At 63.4% G+C, this 21127-nt stretch overlaps 3 protein-coding genes across 10 annotated transcripts; 1 reads left to right on the top strand and 2 right to left on the bottom strand.

The window, feature by feature from the left end:
* Positions 1-73: 73 nt before the first annotated feature.
* On the bottom strand, positions 74-6372 carry LOC146422727 (intercellular adhesion molecule 5-like). The gene is made up of 7 exons (XM_085046095.1): positions 6261-6372; positions 4507-4782; positions 3549-3851; positions 2013-2279; positions 1176-1448; positions 749-991; positions 74-499 (listed from the first exon to the last, which is right to left on the bottom strand). The coding sequence occupies exons 1-7, from the start codon at positions 6313-6315 to the stop codon at positions 330-332; spliced, it is 1587 nt and encodes a 528-aa protein (XP_084902221.1). The 5' UTR covers positions 6316-6372; the 3' UTR covers positions 74-329.
* S1PR2 (sphingosine-1-phosphate receptor 2) lies at positions 4821-19019 on the top strand. 6 transcript variants are annotated; one of them, XM_085046096.1, is made up of 4 exons: positions 4821-5007; positions 5111-5703; positions 7563-7656; positions 17902-19019. In XM_085046096.1, the coding sequence occupies exons 2-4, from the start codon at positions 5683-5685 to the stop codon at positions 18999-19001; spliced, it is 1215 nt and encodes a 404-aa protein (XP_084902222.1). In that variant the 5' UTR covers positions 4821-5007; positions 5111-5682; the 3' UTR covers positions 19002-19019. The 6 variants fall into 6 exon arrangements, with proteins under 6 accessions (XP_084902222.1, XP_084902226.1, XP_084902224.1 ...); XM_085046098.1 differs by lacking the exons at positions 4821-5007; positions 5111-5703; positions 7563-7656 and adding exons at positions 14007-14059; positions 14240-15028; XM_085046100.1 differs by lacking the exons at positions 4821-5007; positions 7563-7656 and having other exon boundaries at positions 5634-5703.
* On the bottom strand, positions 9730-13922 carry MRPL4 (mitochondrial ribosomal protein L4). Of its 3 annotated transcripts, none has more exons than XM_085046102.1 (9): positions 13770-13922; positions 13427-13475; positions 12169-12421; positions 12031-12082; positions 11382-11499; positions 11199-11305; positions 11014-11123; positions 10320-10390; positions 9730-10238 (listed from the first exon to the last, which is right to left on the bottom strand). In XM_085046102.1, the coding sequence occupies exons 1-9, from the start codon at positions 13833-13835 to the stop codon at positions 10075-10077; spliced, it is 990 nt and encodes a 329-aa protein (XP_084902228.1). In that variant the 5' UTR covers positions 13836-13922; the 3' UTR covers positions 9730-10074. The 3 variants fall into 3 exon arrangements, with proteins under 3 accessions (XP_084902228.1, XP_084902230.1, XP_084902231.1); XM_085046104.1 differs by having other exon boundaries at positions 12169-12367; XM_085046105.1 differs by having other exon boundaries at positions 12169-12349; positions 13770-13921.
* Positions 19020-21127: the final 2108 nt, after the last annotated feature.

Genomic DNA, 21127 nt, shown 5'->3' with positions numbered 1-21127 from the left:
GTCCAGCCTCTGCGGTGCTGTCTGTCCATCTGTCCATCTGTCCATCCCTCACTCCAGCTCCTCATCTCCCAAAATCCCAAAACGCCACCGCGGCCACCCCAAAAGCAGCTGCAGGGGTGGAAGGAATCCCCGAGCGATCCCTGCAGATCCACGGCGGGGCCTGGCCGGATCTCACCATCCCAGTCCATCCCAGTCCATCCCAGTCCGGATGTCCTCTCAGTCCCCGAGGCCATTGTCCCCTCGGCGCGGCATTGGGGTCGCAGCCCCTCCACCGCCTCTCCCGCCTGCGGAGCTCCGGATCCGTTGGGAATTCCCGCGGAGCTTCCCGGTTACCGCAGGGGTCTCATCTCCACCGGCTGCCGCTGCTTCTTCCAGAGCCAATATTCCCCGAATTTGGTGTTGCGGTGGTGGAGGAGGTAAACCCCGGCGACGGTGAGTAGGGCGACCGCGGGGAGTCCAACACCGAGCAGCACCGGGACCAGCGGGAAGGGATCGGGAGCTGCCGGGAAAGGGGATTGGGGTGAGATCGGGAACTGCCGGGAAATGGGATTGGGGTCAGAGGGGTGAGGCTGCCATCGCCAGGGACCCTTGAGGGATCTGAGAACACCAGGAACCGAAATATCCCCGAGACCCCCAGAACTCCAGGAACCCAAATATCCCAAAGACCTCTGGGAGCCCAAAGATCCCAAAGATCCCCAGAACTCCAGGAGCCCTGAGCCCCCCAGGACCCCCAGGACCCCCGACTCACCCTGCACATGGACAGTGACATTGCGCTCGGCTGTCCCCAGCGCGTTGGTGACACTGCACAGGTAAATCCCGGCGTGGCTGCGGCTGGCAGGATATGGGATTCCGGCGGTGAGGGAATTCCCGTCCTTGGAACATCTGACCTGCGGCTCGGCTCTGCCCCTGGCCTGGCACTGCAGCACCTCCTGCTGCCCCTCCGTCCAGTTCTGCTGCCCAGGGCAGCCCGAGTCGTTCAGCCACAGGCGGGCTGCGGGAAAAGTGGGATAAGGACTGGGAAAAGCCGGGAATAGGAGGAGGAAAAGCTGGGAAAAGGAATGGGAAAAGCCGGGAAAAGAACTGGGAAAAACTGGGATAAGGACTGGGAAAAAGCTGGGATAAGGACAAGGAAAAACCGGGATAAGGACGAGGAATTCCATCGGGAAATCTCTCACCATGGACAACGATCTGCACTGAGCTCCTTTTGGGAATTCTGCTGTAGTTTTGCAGCTCAGCCTCGCAGCTCAGCTCCGTGCCATTGTCACCCTCGTGTGCCACCAGGCGGAAGGACAGCGGCGGTTGTCCCCAGGCCGCCAGGACTTTGTCACCGCGGAGGATCCGCAGCCGGATGTCCCTGGTGGCCATGGGAGGCAGAGAGCAATTCCCGCTGAGCGCCGAGCCGGCGGCGAGAGGGGCGCTGGGGACACTCAGGAGAGGCTTGGGGACATCTGCGGTGACAGAGGGGACAGTGTGAGGATGGTGACAGTGTGGGGATGGTGACACTGTGAGGCTAGTGACACCATGGGTTTGGCGACAGTGTGGGGTTGGTGACACCGTGGGGATGGTGACACTGTGGGGTTGGTGGCAGAGGTGACACCGTGGGTTTGGCGACAATGTGGGGCTGATGACACCATGGGTTTGGTGATATTTTGGGTTTGGTGACAGTGTGGGGATGGTGGCAGAAGTGACACCGTGGGGTTGGTGACACCATGGGTTTGGTGACATTTTGGGTTTGGTGACACTGTGGGGATGGTGGCAGAGGTGACACCGTGGGTTTGGTGACATTTTGGGTTTGGTGACATTCTGGGTTCGGTGACATTGTGGGGTTTGGTGACATTCTGGGTTTGGTGACACTGTGGGGTTTGATGACACCATGGGTTTGGTGACACTGTGGGGTTTGATGACACCGCGGGTTTGGTGCCTCCTGGTGCCACCTCCCGCTCCCCAGTGCCACCTCCCGCTCCCCAGTGCCACCTGTCCCCACACCGGTCACTCTGGCCGCGGTCACTCACAGAACACTTGGACAGTTTTCTCTCTCCGTCTCTCCTCGCCACCCACTCGGACAGCACATGCCACTGTGTCACTGCCCGGCCGGCTCAGGGTCACCTCGGCGGTGGCCTGGTGACCATCGTGGCTCAGGGTCACCGGGAAGCTCCGGTTGGACGCGGTGATGGTGAATTCGGACACGGTGACATCGGGACGGACAGTGCAGGTGACACCGAATGGCACCCCAAGCTCCTGGGGCTGCGGAACGTCCAGCTGGGGACCTTCGGGGAGGGCTGGGGACAGAGGGACAGAGGGGTCAGCTGGGGACAGAGGGGTCAGCTGGGGGACAGAGGGACAGAGGGACAGAGGGGTCAGCTGGGGACAGAGGGACAGAGGGACAGAGGGGTCAGCTGGGGACAGAGGGACACAGGGACACAGGGACAGAGGGTGAGATGGGGCGGGAAATGGGGGAATTTATGGGGAAATTGGGAGAAAATTACGGGGAAATTGGGGTAACAATGGAAAAATGGGGAAAAGAGTAGGAAAATGGGGAATGTCCTAAATTTCAATCTAAATACATTAAATCTAAATAGAATTCTTAAATAGAATTTAAGAGTTCTGTTCCCACCAGCTGTGGATCATTAGCTGTTATCTCCTGCTAATGACTCACCCCTGATAAGTGTTAATTAGCCATCAAAGAGCCAACAAGAGCCACCACTGACCTTCAGCTGGACACCAGACCTTCGCAGGTCACCTTCAGCCGGACTGTCACCACCACCCCGACCGGCTGTCAGGTTGTGTCTGACTGTGTCACTGCTTTTCCTTGGGTTGTTGCACTTATTGTTAATTTTTCTCATTAATTTTAGTCTTGACTTGTGATCTCCCACTGGTTTGTTTTCAAATCGATATAGGGAAATTGTGGGGGAAACAGTGGGGAAATGGGGGGGAAACGGGGGGGAAATGGCAGGAAAATGGGGGGAAAGAGCAGGAAAATGGGGGCAATGGGGGAAAACGGTGGGAAAAGGGGGAAAATGGTGGGAAAACAGTGGGAAATTGGGGGAAATGGCAGGAAAATGGGGAAAACAATGGGAAATTGGGGGGAAACAGTGGGAAAATGGGGAAAACAGTGGGAAAATGGGGAAAACAGTGGGAAAATGGGGAAAACAGTGGGAAAATGGGGGAAAACAGTGGGAAATTGAGGGAAAACAGTGGGAAAAGGGGGAAAACAGTGGGGAAATTGGGGGAAAACTGGGAAAACAGTGGGGAAATTGGGGGAAATGGCAGGAAAATGGGGAAAAAAGCAGCGGGAAAAGGGGGAAAGCAGTGGGAAAATGGGGAAAACTGGGAAAACAGTGGGGAAACAATGGGAAAATGGGGTGAAAACGGAGGGAAAGTGGAGAAAAAGAGTGGGAAAATGGGGAAAACAGTGAGGAAATTGGGGGGAAACAGTGGGGCAAAGGGGGAAAACAGTGGGAAAACAATGGGAAAACAGTGGGGAAATGGGGTGAAAATGGGGAAAACAGTGGGAAAATGGGGAAAAGAGCAGGACGGTTTCAGCTCACCTGTGAGGTCCAGGATGAACGGCTCGGAGGTGACATTGACGGGGGGCTGGTTGGGTGACACGGCCAGCTGCGCCTCGCAGGTGACACTTTTCCCGTGGTCCTCGCGCCGGGCTGGGAACTCATGGCTCAGCTGGACACTGTCCGGCTGGCTCTGGTTGAGTCCTCGGTCACTCCGCGAGGCCAGGATGTCACCGCCGCTGCGCAGGGTGACAGTGACATTGCCCAGGGGAGCGGTGACAAGCACGGAGCAGGACAGGTGCCACCTGTCCGGCCGGGAAGCGGTCAGATTGGGAGCTGGGATGCCTGGGGACACGGAGGGGATGGGTCAGGGGTTGGTAACTGTGGTGATGTTAATTGTGGTGATGTTAATTGTTAATATGGGATGGAGGGCAGCTTGGGGGGTGTGGGGGAAAGGGCTGAGCTATAAAATCCCTTTAAAATCCTTATAAAATCCCTATAAAATCCTTATAAAATCCCTATAAAGTCATTAGAAAATCAGTAGAAAACCATTACAAAATCCCTGTAAAATCAGTAGAAAACCCCTATAAAATAATTGTAAAATCATTGTAAAATCAGTATAAAATCCCTGTAGAATCAGTATAAAATCCCTATAAAGTCATTATAAAATCAGTAGAAAATCATTGCAAAATCCCTATAAAATCAGTGTAAAACCTCTATAAAATCATTATAAAATCATTATAAAATCATTATAAAATCATTATAAAATCCCTGTAGAATCAGTATCAAATCTCTACAGAATCACCATAAAATCAGTAGAAATTCCTTGTAAAATCCCTATAAACCCCCTATGGAATCAGTATAAAATCACCATAAAATCATTGTAAAATCACTACAAAATCGGTATCAAATCCTTGTAAAACCACTATAAAATTCCTGGGGTGGAACTGGGCAATCCTGGAGCTTCCCCAGCCGTTCCCGCCGGGAATTCCCAACTCACTGTAGACAACCACGGAGATCGGCTTCGTCACCCTCTTCTCGCAGGTGTGGAAGATCAGATTTCTGGAATTCCACTCGGTGACGTTGAGCAGATCCAGCACTGTCTCTCCCGGATTTTGCTCCACCACCCTCTTGGTCAGCGGGGTCTCCATGCCGGGAGAGTCGCGGAGCTCCGAGCTGCCGCACCTGGCGTGGAGCTTCAGCCGCACGGAGCCGCCCAGCTCCACCAGCGGCACCTCCGGCTCTGCCCAGAGCTCCGCCGAGGGGTCCAGCTGTCCTGCGGGGAGGATTGCGGGGTTGGAATTCCGGGCGGTTGGAATTCCGGGGTTGGAATTCCGGGCAGTTGGAATTCCGGGGGAAAACCCCTGGTTTGTCCCCATTTCTGGGGAAGGGGAGGGGAAGGTCAAGGGGACCCCCTGGGTCACCCCTGTGCCACCGTGGTGACCCCGAGGTCATCCTAATTCCTGGGGATGTGGCGGGAAAAGGTCCGAGTGACCCCCAGGTTATCCCTGAATTCCTGGGAATTTTGGGGAAATGGCCAAAGGGATTCCTAGGCTCATCCAAATTCCTGGAAATGTGGGGGAAATGGTCAAAGTGACCCCCAGGTTATCCCTGAATTCCTGGGAATTTTGGGGGAAATGGTCAAAGGGATTTCCAGGTTTGTCCCAGTTCCTGGGAATGTTGGGGGAAAGGTCAAAGTGACCCCCAGGTCATCCCTGAATTCCTGGGAATTTTGGAGAAAAAAGTCAAAGGGATTCCTAGGCTCATCCCTGAATTCCTGGGAATTTTGGAGGAAAAAGTCAAAGGGATTGTCAGGTTTGTCCCAATTCCTGGGAATGTGGGGAAAAAAGATCGTGGGGATTTCCAGGCTTATCCCAATTCCTGGGAATATTGGGAAAAAAGGTCAAAGGGACCCCCTGGTCATCCTAATTCCTGGAAAAGTTGGGGAAAAGGTCAAAGGGATTCCCAGGTCATCCCCATCCCTGAATTTCGGTGTTTTCTAGGCAAAACATCCACAGCCGAGGGCACCGGAGTGGGGAAGAAGCCCCCAAAATTGGGGTGAGGATCTCCCAGGACGCAGAGGAAACCCCCGAGACGAGCGGGAAGCCCCAAAAACGCAGAAAAAAACCCCAAAATTGGGGTGAAGCTCTCCCAGGAGGCAGACGAAGCCCCCAAAATGCGGAGGAAACTCCTCGAGGTGAGCGGGAAGCCCCCAAAACGCAGGAAAAAGCCCCCAAAACGCAGGAAAAACCCCCCAGACCGCAGAGGGAAAACCCCCAAAGTGCTGAGAAAGCCCCTCGAGGTGGGCAGGAAGCCCCTCGGGAGCCCCCCGGGCCGAACCGCCCGCCGAGCCCGGGGGGATTTCCGGGAATCGCCGCGATTTCGGAGCGGAACCGTCCTGCCCTTTCCCGGAATGCCCGAGCAGGAAGGGAGGGAGGCAGGGAAAGTCCCGCTTTCTCCATGGATTTCGCAAGGAAAAAACAAAACGTTCCTCGCCCTGCGGGGGCGATGGCCGGGGCGGGGGGGATCCGGTGCCACCTCCGGTCCTGGTGGCGCCGCGCGGGCTGGTGACACGAGAGGGACACGAGAGGGACACGAGAGGGACACGTGCCACGACACCCCCGGAGGTCGCAAAGTCCCCGTTTCCCGCCCAGCCCGGTGCCACCCGCCCTGTCCCCTCACCTGCGACACCCCCGGGGGTCGCCAAGTCCCCGTTTCCCCCCCCGCCCGGTGCCACCCGCCGTGTCCCCTCACCTGCCACGACACCCAGGGTGCCCAGGGCCAGCGCCAGCAGCGCGGGGTGAACCATCCCGGCGGGCGCGGCGGCTCCCGGTGCCCCGGGATGCGGCGGGGGGGTGACGGTCTGGGGTGCGGTTGGTGCTTTCAGGGTCTCGGTGGATCCGCTCCGGGTCCGGAGCTCGGCCCGGGGCGGTTCGGGAGCTCCGGGAGGACCGGGAAAGGTCCGGTCGGGATCTCCGGGATGGGTCAGTTTGGGATCTCCGGGAGCATCGGGATGGATCCAAGGGGCGATCAGGGATCGGTCAGTCCAGGCTCGCGGGGAAAGGTCCGGTCGGGCTCTCCGGGGGCACCGGGACGGATCAATTCGGGCTCCCCGGGATGGATCGATTCAGGCTGTCGGGGGGCACCGGAATGGATCAATTCGATCTCTCCGGGTTGATCAATTCGATCTCCTCGGCGCGGATCCGTTCGGCTCTCCGGTTGCTCCCTCGGGGCTCCACCGGATGTCTCTCGGCTCCGAAGCCCCGGGCCGCGCAGGGTCTCGGGTCAGCCTGGCTGGGCAGCGCCCTCCGCCCCGCTCAGTGCCCCGCTCAGTCAGTCCCTCTGTCCCTCGGGCTGTCCCTCTGTCGCCTCCCGGCCGCTCCCGCCCGCGGCTCCGCTCTTTAAGCGTTCAGCCCGTCCCGCCCCCGGGGATTTCCGGGGCTGCAGGGACTTCTCGCCAGGACGCTCCGGTAACGGCGGCCGCGGCTCGGATGGACTGGCCGGGGCTGTCCGGGGCTGTCCGAGGATGGCTCCGACCCCTCCCGCGACAATTTCCCTGTCCCCTGGCCCGGGATGTGGCGATTTTCCTGCCCCTCTTCCCCTCCCGCCCCATCTCGCGGCGATTTCCACCCCGTTTGTCACATCCCTACTGTCCCTTTGTCCCCACCGCGGGCAGCCGGGGGTCCCACCGTGTGTCCCCAATCGGGGGGGCTCTGCTTGGAGCCCCCAGCCCCATTTGCCACCCCCCCGGCTCGTGACGCGGTTGTCACCTGCCTGTCACCCGGGGGTGGCTGCGGAGGCCGTGGCTGGGTGCTGCTGTCACCCGCGGGTGTCACTTCCTCTGTTCTTTCGCTTTTCGACATCAGGGGATTTTTGTCGCCGCTGGAAGCGTGGGAACATCCCTGATGTCCCCAGGATGGTCTAGGGTGTCCCCAGGACGGTCCCTGATGTCCCCAAGGTGTCCCCACTGCCCTGTCCCGGTGTTTTCCTTTCCCTACAGAGGTTCTGGGCGCTCCGGGAGTGACACCCAGCCCTGTCACCTCTTGTCACCCTCAGGCCATCGACCCCAGAGGGGGAAAGTCTGGTGACAGTGTCATGGCAACGAGGTTTCACTTCTGCACCCCGCGGGTGTCACATCCCCATGGCAGAGGTGACAGTCCCCTCCCCATGGCAATGTCACTGCCATTCCCGCTGGGATTGTCCTTGGCCTGGGATGGCTTGGGACACCAGGAATGTCCCCGTGATGTCCTCCAGCCGTGTCACCTCCACCGTCATTCCCGCCGGGATTGTCCTTGTCGTGGGACGGTTTGGGACATCGGGAACGTCGGGAATGTCGGGAACGTCGGGAGCTTCCTTCGGCCTTGGGGAGGTTTGGAGGTCACAGCGCTGCGGGATGAGGGACAGGGACATTGGGGACCTTGGGGACATCAGGGACAGCGGGGACCTTGGGGACATCAAGGGTGGATGGGCTGGGATGGGGGGACAGCGACATGGGGGACATGGGGGGACAGCGACAGGCGATGTGGGGATGGGATGGCAGGAAGGTGGGGACATGGGAGGGACGCGACAGGGACAACAGGAACACGGGGATATTGGGGACAGGAGGGACAGGGGCACGGGGACAAGGGGGACACAGTGCCAGCGCTGAGTCAGCGCTGAGTCAGCCCCGCACGCTGCCCCCCCGCAGGACAGGCCCTGTGCCAGCGTCCCCTCGTGCCGCTGTCACCTCCCGCTGTCCCCTCGTGCCGCTGTCCCCTCCCGCTATCACCTTCCTGTCCCCTCCCACCGCTGTCCCCTCCCGCTGTCACCTCCCCCTCCCCTCCGCAGCTCCGGCCGCTTCCCGCTCCCCTCCGTGTCCCCTCTGTCCCCTCCGTGTCCCCGGCGGTGTCCCCTCTGTCCCCTCCGTGTCCCCTCCATGTCCCCGGCGGTGTCCCCTCTGTCCCCTCCGTGTCCCCTCCGTCCCCTGCGGTGTCCCCTCTGTCCCCTCCATGTCCCCGGCGGTGTCCCCTCTGTCCCCTCCGTCCCCCGCGGTGTCCCCTCCGTCCCCCGCGGTGTCCCCTCTGTCCCTCCATGTCCCCGGCGGTGTCCCCTCTGTCCCCTCTGTCCCCTGCGGTGTCCCCTCCGTGTCCCCTCTGTCCCCTCCGTCCCCCGCGGTGTCCCCTCCGTGTCCCCTCTGTCCCCTGCGGTGTCCCCTCTGTCCCCTGCGGTGTCCCCTCTGTCCCCTCCGTGTCCCCCCGTCGCGCCAGGAAACACTCCTGCCCTGCCCACGATTCCCGGAATTGCCTCCTCACCTGGGAAACCGCGGGAAAAACCCCAAAAAATCCCCAAAAACAGCCGCGGGGGAGGGAGGGAGGGAGGGGAGAATTCCATGGGATTTTTGGGATGCGCGGGGAGCCGGGCAGGGCCCTGGGACAGGGGGGGTGACCTTAATTGTGTCCCCAGCGCCCCCAGTCGTGTCCCCAGCGCCCCCGAGGGCACAGGCAGCACATCCAGCGCCCTTTCCCCAAATTCTTCCCGGGATATTCCCAAAATCCCTGCGGCACCAGCAGCTCCCAGACCCCAAAACCAACACAGGGCATTTGGATTCCGAAAATTCCCACTGGAAGCCCCAAAATTCCCCTAAATCTCGACCTCCCCCCCCGCCGGAATTCCCAGATTTCCTTTTGGGCAGCCTGGGAATGAGGAGGAAATCCCAAATTTTCCTTTTTGGAAGCCTAGGAATGAGGAGGAAATCCCAAATTTTCCCTTTGGGAAGCCTGGGAACGAGGAGGAAATCCCAAATTTTCCCTTTGGGAAGCCTGGGAACGAGGGGGAATCCCAAATTCCCGATTTTCCCCGCAGAGGAGCCCCCAGGCAATTCCAGAGGGAATGGAATCTGATGACATCAGCGTTTGTTTTCCTGGATTTCCTCCTTCTCAGGAGGATCCTGGGATGGGCAGGGAAAGGGCCTGGAATGGGGTTGGGGGATCCAAAAAGGGGTTGGGATATGGGGGAAGCTGGGAAAAAAAATGGGAATGTGGGGGAAAAAAAGGTGGAATTTGGGGGAAAAAAAGGTGGAATTTGGGGGAGGTTGGAATTAATGGGGTTGGAATTTCGGGGGGCTGGAAAGGGATTGGGATAAGCGAGGGATTCAGAAAGAAATCTGGGGAGATCCCAAAGGGATTGGGATGTGGCAAAGCCCCAAAAGGAAGCGGAAAAAACCCCAAAAATGAAAACAACAGCCGTGAAAAAAATCCCTTTAATTGCCACAGCAGTGCCCGACGACCCCAAATCCAACGGGATTGGGGTTGGATCCAACCTGGGAAGGACTCGATCCCAAATGGGGTCCTGAATCCCAAATGGGGTCCTGAATCCCAAATGGGGTCCTCAGTGCCACCCGGGGGGCTCTGGGAAGTCCCTATAGAGGTGACACAACTTGCAGAGGTGACACAAGTGACGTGGTGCCACCACCTCCCCAAAATCCCTTTCCTGATGGGATCAGGCTCAGACCCACCCCCGGGAAGGACCCTAAATCCCACAGGAAGGACCCCAAACCCCACAGGAAGGACCCCAAACGCCCCTGGGGGGCTCAGCCCGCCGCGGGGGGCTGCGGGAGGTCGCGGTAGGGCAGCGAGAAAGGGTAGAGAGCAGAAAACCTCTGGTTGTGCCACAGCAGCTGCTGCTCCAGCAGCTCCACGGCGGCCAAGGTGAGCACCAGCGTCTGGTGCTTCAGCATGCTGTGCACGTTCAGCCCTGCGGGGGACACGGGGGGACATCAGCGGGGTCACCAGGGGGTCCCCAGGGTGTCCCCAGGGTGTCCCCAGGGTGTCTCACCCAGGGCTGGGATGAGGTTGATGGATTTGAGCTCCTCGGCTGCGGCGCTGATGTTCTCGGGGAATTCATTGCTGGGGGGGAAAAGGGGTTGGGATGTCCCCAGAGTGTCCCTGAGGTGTCCCCAGGGTGTCCCCAAGGCAGGGACAGCCAGCCCCGGTGTCCCCAGGCTTGTGGTGACCCGGCCATGATGTCCTCAGGATGCTCCCAGGGTGTCCCCATTGCTGTCCCTGCTGTCCCAGCCATGCCAGAGTGTCCCCAGACTGTCTCCAAAGCCATCCCCTGCTGTCCCCAAGCCATCCCTGCTGTCCCCAGCCCCTCCCTGTTGTCCCAGCCCCTCCCTGCCGTCCCCAGCCCCTCCCTGCCGTCCCCAAGCCATCCCTGCTGTCCCCAGCCCCTCCCTGCTGTCCCCAAGCCATCCCCAGATTATCCCCAGGCCTTCCCTGCTGTCCCCAGGGTGTCCCCAGCCCCTCACCCACCCCATCCCCACTGTCCCCAGGCTGTCCCCACTGTCCCCAACCCCGTCCCTCACACATCCACGATGAGCACAGAGTGTCCCCAATGTCCCCAATGTCCCCAACCCCGTCCCTCACACATCCACGATGAGCACAGAGTGTCCCCAGTGTCCCCAGCCCTGTCCCTCACACATCCACGATGAGCACAGAGTGTCCCCAGTGTCCCCAGCCCTGTCCCTCACACATCCACGATGAGCACAGAGTGTCCCCAACGCCGGAACCTCGCCAGGTCCAGCAGGTACTGAGGGTCCCCAGTGGGCATCTCCAGGTTGTCCACCAGGTGCAGATCGTCCTGCGGGGCCGTGTCACACCGTCACCCTGTCCCCGAGCCCCCGCTGTCCCCAGCCCCCCCCGGGCCACCCCCTACCTGCATCAGCTTGACGCTCAGGGCCACCTTGAGCCCCATCACCCGAACCCGCAGGGGCAGCATGTAGAAGTAGCTGGTGGGACCCCGCGGGCCGTGCGCGATGCCACCTGCGGGGAGGTGCCTCTGTGACGTCCCCAGGGCGGGGACAGCCCCTCCCCGGGGTGTCACACCCCCAGGACTCACCTCCCCGCCACAGGGGCGAGCGGATGGAGCCGTGGCGAGCGCGGCCTGAGCCCTTCTGGCGCCACGGCTTGCGGCCACCGCCTCGGACCTCAGCGCGGGACTTCACCTTGGCGTAGCTCTGGGGACAGGGAGGGGACAGGGAGGGGACAGGGAGGGGCAGCAGGGACAGGAGGGACAGGGAGGGACAGGGAAGGGACAGGAGGGGACAGGGACAGGACAGGAGGGGACAGGGAGAGGATAGGAGGAACAGGAAGGGACAGGAAGGGACATGGAGGGACAGGAGGGGACAGGGAGGAACAGGGAGGGGACGGGAGGGGACAGAGAGGGGACAGAGAGGGGACAGGGACGGGACAGGAGGGGACAGGAGGGGACAGGTGAGGACAGTGACAGGACAGGAGGAACAGGGAGGGGACAGGGAAGGACAGACAAGGGACAGGAGGGGACAGGGAAGGCACAGGTCACCCCCAAGCCACTCTGACTGCCCAGAAACACCGGGAGGGGAGTGACACTTGTTCCTTTGGGGACAAGAAACGCAAAGCCACAACCCTCCTGCTGGGGCTGGCATGGACTTGGGAGTCCCCAAAGCCCCTGGGGACCCTCTGGGGACCCCAAACCCCCTGTCCCCCCCCAGTCCCCTCCCCACACTCACGATCCTCTTGTAGTTCCTCTGCCAGGTGGCCACCGTGTGCAGGATGTCCAGCCTGGGGGGACAAGGGACACTCAGCCAGGGGCCTCCCCCTGCCAGGGGTGTCCCCAGGGTGTCCCCAGAGCCCCCCAGGCCCCCCACCTGGGGCTGACGGCGAACACATCGGGGTGCAGGTCGGCGAGACCCCGGCAGGTGTCCTCGGGGTGCCGCAGGGACTCCACCCAGGCCTGCGCTGGGGACAGGTGGGAGGGGACAGCGACACGGCAGCTCCGGAGCACGGGGGACAGCGGCAGGGCTGGCACTGCTGGCACCGCGGCCTTCTCTGGGAGCGAGGGGACACGTGGGGACAGCGGGGAGGGTGACAGCTGTGCCTGGAGAGCCTGGGGAGGGGGCGCTGGACACCCCCAGCCAGGGACAGACAGGCCTGGTGTCCCCAGGGTGTCCCCAGGGTGTCCCCAGGGTGTCCCCAGGATGTCCCCAGGGTGTCCCCAGGCACTGCAAACCAAAGATCTCCAGCCCTGATGCCCCCAGGGTGGTCTAGGATGTCCCCAGGGTGTCCCCAACCCCATGATGGCCCTGGCCACGATGTCCCCATGATGGTCCCCACTGTGTCCCCCCGCTGTCCCCAAGGTGTCTCCCCATCCCCTCTGTCCCCAAGCTGTCCCCACGCTGTCCCCCCGCTGTCCCCAAGCTGTTCCCAAGGTGTCCCCACGCTGTCCCCCATCCCCTAAGTCCCCAGCTGTCCCCATCCCCACTGTCCCCACGCTGTCCCCAAGGTGTCCCCACGCTGTCCCCCTAACCCCTCTGTCCCCACGCTGTCCCCCCTCTGTCCTCTATGCTGTCCCCCTAACCCCACTGTCCCCAAGCTGTCCCCCACTGTCCCCAAGGTGTCCCCACGCTGTCCCCATCCCTGTCCCCATCCCCACTGTCCCCAAGCTGTCCCCATCCCCGCTGTCCCCAAGGCGTCCCCACGCTGTCCCCATCCCCTCTGTCCTCACTGTCCCCACGCTGTCCCCATCCCCACTACCCCAAGCTGTCCCCACGCTGTCCCCATCCCCACTGTCCCCATCCATCCCCACTGTCCCCAAACTGTCCCACTGTCCCCAAGTGTCCCCATCCCCACTGTCCCCACAGGTCCCAAGCTGTCCCCACCCATCCCCTCTGTCCCCCACTATCCCCAAGCTTGCCCCCCTCTGTCCCCATCCCTCTGTCCCCTACCCCACTGTCCCCAAGCTGTCCCCACTGTCCCCATCCCCACTGTCCCCAGCTGTCCCAAACTGTCCCCACCCATCCCCTCTGCCCCCCACTACCCCAAGCTGTCCCCTCTGTCCCCATCCCCACTGTCCCCACTGTCCCCAGCTGTCCCCAAACTGTCCCCGCTCTCCCCCCCCGCACTCACCCCCCCGCGGCTCGGGGGTCACGTGGGGCTCCCGGGGCGCCGTCGAGAGCTGCGGGAGGAGGAACCAACCACGGGCTGAACGGGGGGGTGGCTACGACCCCTGCCCGCCCCCGGCCCTGTCCCGAGCACCGCCCGCGCCCCCGAACCCCCCCGGCAGCTCGCCCACTTGGTTCCGCCCCGCAGTAACCCCGCCCCTCAGCGCTGACCCCGCCCACCCCGCCCCTCACGGCTCTGGCCCCGCCCCTGCCCCGTTCCCGGTGCTGTTCCCGCTCTCCCGCCGGCCCGGCCCGCTCCCGGTGCCGCTCTCCCGCCGTTCCCAGCCCGCTCCCGGTGCCGCTCTCACCGCGGCCCGGCCCGCTGCCCTTCCCCAGGCCCTGAGGGCTGCAGCCGCCGCCCCCGCGCGGATCATGGCGGGAAGGCGCGCGGCGCGCGCGGCGGGGAGGCGGGGTGACGTCACCGCGCACGGCGCCACTTCCGGCGCGGGGCGAAAGGCGGGAAAAGGAAGAGGAGGAAGGCGAGGGGGAGGAACCGCCATGGCCCCTCATGGAGCCCCTTTAAATCCCCCTTTAAATCGCCCTTTAAATCCCTCCTTTGAATCCCCCTCAGTGTCCCCCGCCCCAAAACCCCACCCCAGTGCCATCCCACCCCGATATTCCCCACTCGGGATCCCCACCCGTTATCTCCCCTCAGCGTGAGGGGGAGGAACCGCCATGGCCCCTCGTGGATCCCCATTGAAATCCCCCTTTAAATCCCTCCTTCAAATCCCTCCTTTAAACCTCCCTCAGTGTCCCCCGCCCCAAAACCCCACCCCAGTGCCATCCCACCCCGATATCCCCCTCGGGACCCGCTATCTCCCCTCAGCGTGAGGGGAGCTCCGCCAGGAGGGTCTCTCCCCCGTTCCCGGCGGGGATGAGGAGCGGCGGGCGGAATCCCGGTGGGACCCCGCGGGGCTGGGGCCGGGGGTGATCCGGGAATGCTTTTTTCCCGTTTCCCGTTCCCTCTCCGGGCTGACCGGCGGCTCCGGGGTGGGATGGGAGGTTGGCAGTGCCGGGGGCTCCTCCCGCCCTTCCCCCGCTGCCGCCCTGCCCTCGCCTGGTTCCAATTAAATCCCAATTAAATCCCTTCTCCGGCCCCTCGCTCGGATCGGATCCTCCTCTCCCACCCAGCGCAGCATTTAGGGGATTTTTTCGGGGGGAAAAACCCTTCCCGACCCCCCATCCTTAACCACATCCTCCCCCAGCCCCGAATTCCTCCCTGCCAAAAGCCGTGCAAAGCCCGGGAAGTTTTCCCAGGCGTGAAAATCCTTTTGCCGTCCCAAAAAAAATCCCAAAAATCAGGGAAAAGCTCCCAAAATCCCCCGGGAGAGGGCTGGGTGGGCTTTCCCCCCCCCGTCCCGCTGAGTTTTGGGGATCTCGGGGGGCTCAGGTATCCCAAGGGGGGACAAGAGGGTGGCAGGTCCCCACTTTGGGGGTCTCGGCGCTGGGGGGTGACAGAGGTGACAAGGGGGTGTGGCCCAGGCCAGCCCCGCCCCCCGCCCCCGCGCCCCCCCCATGTCGCAAGCGGACCGAGCGCTCAGCGCTGCCGGGACTGGCCCCGGGACCGGTAAGACCCCAAAATCCCCCCGAGCCCCCCGTGCCGCCCCCCCGCTGTCCCCTCCGCGCGTGGGACATTCCGGTGTCACTGTCCCCCCCCCCCGCAGCGCCGCCACCAGCCGGGGGGGAGCAGAAAGGGACCCTCGCGGTGTCCCCAAGGCTGGGGGGAACTCGGGAGGGGGTCGGGATTTGGGGAGGTGGGTGGCTCGGGGGTGTCCCCGAGGGTGTGGGGACACTGAGGTGTCCCGCGGGGTGTCCAAGTGCCACCCCCGTGATTGTCCCCCCCGCCCTCATTGTCCCCTCCCGGCCCAGCTGTTCGGGCCGCGCCAACATCTGGCGCACAGCTGGGGGGTGGCTGTCCCTGGGGGGCACCTGTGGGACCCTCGGGTGTCCCCAAAGATTTCAGTGTCCCCACAATCCCGGCGGTCCCGCGCTGGGGCGGTTTGGTGACACTGCCCCCCCGCGTGTCCCGCGTGTCCCCCACGCCGTGTCGCCGTGTCCCCACCCCGCCACGCGTGTCCCCACGTGCGTGTCCGGCCCGGGGGGGCTCGGGGGGCTCGGCGGGGTTCTCCCCCCCCGTTTCCCCGCCGCCCCCGCGGCTAAACCCGGCCTAAGCTCGGCCGCCGCCCTGATCCTATTTGCTGCGGGATATTTCGGGATCGGAGGGTGGCTGGGGGCTGGGCTGGGCGGGGGGCTCACCGGGAGGGGCGGGCATGGGCATTGGAGCCTGGGATTCCGGTGGGATTCGGGAATTCCGGTGGGATTCGGGTGCGGGACAGAGCTCGGGATCCTGGTGTAGGATCCAGGAACGATTCCCAGTTCAGGATCCCAGTCCAGTTCCCAGTTCAGGATCCCAGTCCAGTTCCCAGTTCAGGATCCTGGGACAATTCCCAGTGCAGGATCCAGGGACAATTCCTAGTTCAGAATCCCAGTCCAGTTCCCAGTGCAGGATCCCAGTCCAGTTCCCAGTGCAGGATCCAGGGACAATTCCCAGTGCAGGATCCAGGGACAATTCCCAGTGCCGGATCCTGGGCAGCGCCCCGTGTGGGATCTCAATTTGGAATCCAAATTCCCGCAGTTCCCGGGACAGGATTCCAATTTGGGATCCCAGTTTGGGATCTCGGTGTGATTCCAGGGGCAAGATCCCAGTCCAGGACCTCAGGGTGTGATCCCCGTGTGGTTCCGAATCCCGATTTTTCGGGCAGGATCCCGATTTTTGGGGCAGGATCCCGATTTTTCGGGCAGGATCTCAGTTTTTCGGGCAGGATCGATCTCAGTGCAGAACTCCAGTTTGGGATTCCAGGGCTCAGTTCCGGTGCAGGATCCCAGCGCTGTTCCCAGTTCGGGATCCCGAGGCCGTTCCCGGTTTGGAATCCCGGGGCTGTTCCCAGTTTGGAATCCCGGTTTAGGGTCCTTGGGGCATTCCCGGTTTGGGATCCCGGTTTGTAATCCCGGCGCCGTTCCCGGTTTGGGGTCCCGGTTTAGGATCCCGAGGGCATTCCCGGTTTGGGATCCCGGTTCCCGGGGCCGCTCCCGGGGGTCCCGCCGCCCCCAGCCCCGCCCGTTTCCCCCCGCTGGCTCCGCCCGGGGCGGCTGGACCGGGGGCGGGCGGCGAAGGGGAAGGGGAAGCGGCGGGTGCTCCGTGCCGGTTCCGACCGGCACCGGCGGCTCCCACCGGCACCGGTACGAGGGTCAGGGGTGCCCGGAGGGGTCCCGGACGGGTCCCGGGGCGGCGGGAGGCAGGGGCGGTGTCCCGGCACCGGGCGGGGCTGAGCGAGGCACCGGGCGGCGGCGGGACGGGGCAGGGGGGCTCCGGGGCGGCACCGGGAGCACCGGGAACGCACCGGGACCGCACCGGGATCGTTCCGGCACGGCACCGGGCGGGGCTCTGGTACCGGGAGGGCTCCGCGGGCGCTCCGGGACGGAACCGGGGAGGCTCCGGGGCGGCACCAGGACGGGAGGGCTCCGGGACGGGCCCGAGACCGAGACCGGGACAGCTCCGGGACAGGCCCGAGACCGAGACCGGGAGCGGGACGGGGTCGGGACGTTACCGGTACCGGGGGAGCTCCGGGACGGAGCGGGCGGAGGCCGGAGGTGCCGCGGGCACCGGAGCTCCTTCCCCTGCCCTCGGTGCCACCCGCGGCGGTCCCGGAGCGGCGCGGGGAGCCTAACGGGGATCGCGGCCCGAAATCTGGGGGGACAGGGATGGACTGGGGGGTGCCAGCCAGAAACGGGTGACCTGTCCCCAACTGGGGACACACGGTGGCACTGGGAGTGCCATCCCCAACCGCGGGGGACACAGGGACTCCAAATCTAACCCAGGGGTGACACCCCACCCCACCCAACCCAACACCCCAACCCCAACCCAACACCCCCGATGTCCCCATCCCTCCCCGGTGTGTCCTTCCCATCCTGCTCTCCCTTTTCCAACCCCCCCGGGGAACTTCCCGATGCCCCACCCCATTCCCGAGGGGATGTCTGTCCCCTCGGCCACCTCGGTGTCACCTCAGGCGCCTCCCCCGCCTCGATACCCCCAGATGTGTCCCCAGATGTGTCCCCAGATGTGCTCCCCACCGCGTTATCCCAGTGCCATTCCGACATTCCGAGCCTCCCCGGGAACTCCCTGGCACTGCCACCCCATTCTCAAGGGGATATCTGTCACTGCAGCCACCTCGGTGTCACCTGGGATGCGTCCCCCGCCTCGATCCCCCCCAGATGTGCCCCCAGATGTGTCCCAGATGTGTCCCACCCCCACATCCCCACATTCCCACCCCACAGGTCTCCTCAGGAGCCACGTCCCTCGGCCACCTCGGTGTCACCTCAGGTGCCTCGGTCCCCCCAGGCGTGGCCCAGGTGTGCCCCAGCCGTGTGCCATCCCCGCAGGTCTCCTCAGGAGCCATGTCCCGGCGGCGCTGAGGCGCGGCACCATGGGGAGCATCTACAAGGAGTACTTCAACCGCGACAAGATCCGCGAGCACTACAACTACACCAAGGGCGACACGGAGAGCTCGGCGCCGTCGCGCTGGGTGGGCTCCGTGCTCATCGTGGTGCTCTGCTGCTTCATCGTGCTGGAGAACCTGCTGGTGCTGCTCTCCATCTGCCGCAACAAGCGCCTGCACCTCGCCATGTACATCTTCATCGGCAACCTGGCCGCCTCCGACCTGCTGGCCGGCGTGGCCTTCATGGCCAACACGCTCCTGTCCGGGGCCACCACGTTCCGCCTGACGCCGGTGCAGTGGTTTGTCCGCGAGGGCACGGCGTTCGCCACGCTGGCCGCCTCGGTGTTCAGCCTGCTGGCCATCGCCATCGAGCGGCACGTGGCCATCACCAAGGTCAAGGTGTACGGCGGCGACAAGGGCTGCCGCATGGTGCTGCTGATCGGCGCCTGCTGGGCCATCGCGGCCGCCGTGGGCAGCTTGCCCATCATGGGCTGGAACTGCATCAGCGACCTGGCCGACTGCTCCACGGTGCTGCCGCTCTACTCCAAGCGCTACGTGCTCTTCGTCACCACCATCTTCACGCTCATCCTGCTGGCCATCGTGGGGCTCTACACACGCATCTACTGCATCGTGCGCTCCAGCCACGCCGAGATCGCCTCGGCGCAGACGCTGGCGCTGCTCAAGACCGTCACCATCGTGCTGGGCGCCTTCATCGTGTGCTGGCTGCCCGCCTTCATCATCCTCCTCATGGACGCCTCGTGCCCGGTGCGCTCGTGCCGCGTGCTCTACAAGGCCAACTACTTCTTCGCCTTCGCCGCGCTCAACTCGGCGGCCAACCCGGTGATCTACACGCTGCGCAGCAAGGACATGCGCGCCGAGCTGCGGCGGCTGCTGTGCTGCTGCGCGCGGAGCCGGCGGCCCAGGGGGCCCGGCAGGGCGAGGGTCCCGCTGAGATCGTCCAGCTCTGCGGACAGGCCGGCCCCCGGGCCCAAAGGGGAGGTGGGCATGGGGCCGCTGAGCCGCGAGTGCACCACGTCCGTGTGAGGTGAGGGTGTGGGGCTAGCTGGGGATGGGGGCATGGGGGTGGGTGGGAGGTGAGCTGTGGAGGAGCCAGGAACGCCTCGTGGACACCCTGTGGTCATTTCATGGACACCCTGTGGTCATTTCATGGACACCCTGTGGTCATTTCATGGACACCCCATGGTCATTTCATGGACACCCCATGGATAATCCAAGACCATCCCATGGACACCTCATGGACACTCCATGGGTGATCCAAGACCACCCCATGGCCACCCCACGGACACCCCATGGCCACCCTGTGGATACCCCATGGACACCCTATGGACATCCCATGGAGAATCCAAGACCACCCCATGGCCACTCCATGGTCATCTCATGGATACCCCATGGCCACCTCATGGACACCCCATGGATAACCCATGGACACCCTATGGAGGATCCAACACCACCCCATGGACACCCCATGGACACTCCATGGGTGATCCAAGACCACCCCATGGTCACCCCACGGATACCCCATCATTCCATGGTCATCTCATGGGTACCCCATGGACACCCTGTGGTCTCATTGACACCTCAAGGCCACCCTGTGGACACCCCGAGGCCACTCTGTGGTCACCTCATGGCTCCATGGATGATCCAAGACCACCCCATGGACACCCCATGGACACCCCAAGGCCTCATGGACACCCCATGGTCATCCCCATGGACACCTCATGGACACCTCATGGACACATGGATGATCCAAGGCCACCCCACGGCCACCCAGGGCCACCCCACGGTACGAACGCTGTCCCCCGCTGTCCCCAGGTACGGTCAGCTCAGCCCCTGTCCCCACCCCGCCATCCCCACTCGGTCCCCACTCGGTCCCCGCGGCGCTCCGTGTGCCTGGACACGCGTGGGGACTTCCCACGCCCTGCCGAGCCCCGCGGCCACCGCGGGACCTGTCGGGCGAGTCGCGGCACCAGCCCGGCACCAGCCCCGGCCGTGGGCGGCGCCGACCGCCGTTCCCACCGGGAATGCCGGCTGAGGCTCTTCCCGGGAAAACCGGGCCTGGGGGGCTTGGGGGGAAACACCCAGAGAGCCTTTTCCCCCAAAATCCGGGATTTTCTGGGCCTGGATTGGTGGGGGGAAGCATCTAGAGATCCTTTTTCCTCCCAAAATCTGGGTTTTTCTGGGTCTGGATTGAGAGAGAAGCCCCCAGAGACCCTATTTCCCCCCAAAATCCAGGGTTTTCCACGTGCTGGCGCGCGGAGCAGGGAGCTGTGATCCCAGCACGGCCGGATCCGCCGGGATCTCCCCGAAATTCCCAGGATTGCCCCGAAATTCCCGGGATTGTCCCCAAATCCCCCCCGGTCCTATTAAACTGGTGTTTTTCCAGCTGTTTCCATGTCGTTCCTGGGCGGGATGGGGAGCGGGACCCCCAGATTTGGGGGATTTTGGGGGATTTGGGTTGATTTTCCCAGGGGGATTTGGGACAATGGGGTGGAGCATCTCAGGCCGCTTTGGGGACATGGAGGGGACAATGGGGGACACCTGGAGAGCCCGCCCCCGGCGCTTTGTCACCTCCCATCCCCGAAAACCCCAAATTGTCCCCATTTCGTCGCCGGCGGGTGAAGAGGAAATGCTGGGGGGGGGTTTCGTTTCCTGTCCCCGAGGTGACCCGGCGGCTTCGGGGACGGGGAACTCCGGGCGGGTGGCACCGGCGGGGACGTGGTGGCACCGGGAGTTGTCACCTCGGGGTGCTCATGGCGGGACAAAGGTGACACCGCTGTCACCCCGGGGTGTCCCTGTGGCACGCGGGTGACACCGGCTGTCACCGCTATGGGGACAAGGTGGCGGCAGGTGCCACCCCAGCGGGACAGGGCTGGCCCTGGGTGTCCCCCGCCCCCATGGGGACAGACAGACCCGAGGGAGTCCCCCCTTGTCCCTCATTGTCCCCATTGTCCCCCATTGTCCCCCATTGTCCCCATTGTCCCCATTGTCCCCCATTGTCCCCCCGTCCCAAGTTCGGGGTGTCCCCCCCCGGAGGTGTCCCCCCACTGTCCCCTCCCTTGCCCACATGGGGTATGGAGTGTCCCCTCCCCGTCATTATCCCCTCATTGTCCCCCCAAAATTTGGGGTGTCACCCCTCCCCCCCCCGCCAC

This window comes from Lichenostomus cassidix, unplaced genomic scaffold (genome assembly GCF_008360975.1).
Source record: "Lichenostomus cassidix isolate B80296 unplaced genomic scaffold, HeHo_3.0 HiC_scaffold_39, whole genome shotgun sequence".
NCBI classification, from domain to species: domain Eukaryota; kingdom Metazoa; phylum Chordata; class Aves; order Passeriformes; family Meliphagidae; genus Lichenostomus; species Lichenostomus cassidix.
The sequence above is the reverse complement of the archived record's forward strand: the minus strand, read 5'-3'. Positions and strand labels throughout refer to the sequence as shown.

Coding starts and splice junctions, on each gene's coding strand:
- S1PR2 (XM_085046096.1), top strand. CDS start 5,683: ATGCGGAGGAAACTCCTCGAG. Junction 5,704..7,562: donor TGCGGAGGAAACTCCTCGAG/GTGAGCGGGAAG, acceptor TGTCACCCTCAG/GCCATCGACCCCAGAGGGGG. Junction 7,657..17,901: donor GTCACATCCCCATGGCAGAG/GTGACAGTCCCC, acceptor CCATCCCCGCAG/GTCTCCTCAGGAGCCATGTC.
- LOC146422727 (XM_085046095.1), bottom strand. CDS start 6,315: ATGGTTCACCCCGCGCTGCTGGCGCTGGCCCTGGGCACCCTGGGTGTC. Junction 4,783..6,260: donor CACCCTGGGTGTCGTGGCAG/GTGAGGGGACAC, acceptor TCCTCCCCGCAG/GACAGCTGGACCCCTCGGCG. Junction 500..748: donor TGTCACTGTCCATGTGCAGG/GTGAGTCGGGGG, acceptor CTTTCCCGGCAG/CTCCCGATCCCTTCCCGCTG.
- MRPL4 (XM_085046102.1), bottom strand. CDS start 13,835: ATGATCCGCGCGGGGGCGGCGGCTGCAGCCCTCAGGGCCTGGGGAAGG. Junction 11,124..11,198: donor TGAGCGTCAAGCTGATGCAG/GTAGGGGGTGGC, acceptor ACGGCCCCGCAG/GACGATCTGCACCTGGTGGA. Junction 10,391..11,013: donor TCTGTGCTCATCGTGGATGT/GTGAGGGACAGG, acceptor TTTCCCCCCCAG/CAATGAATTCCCCGAGAACA.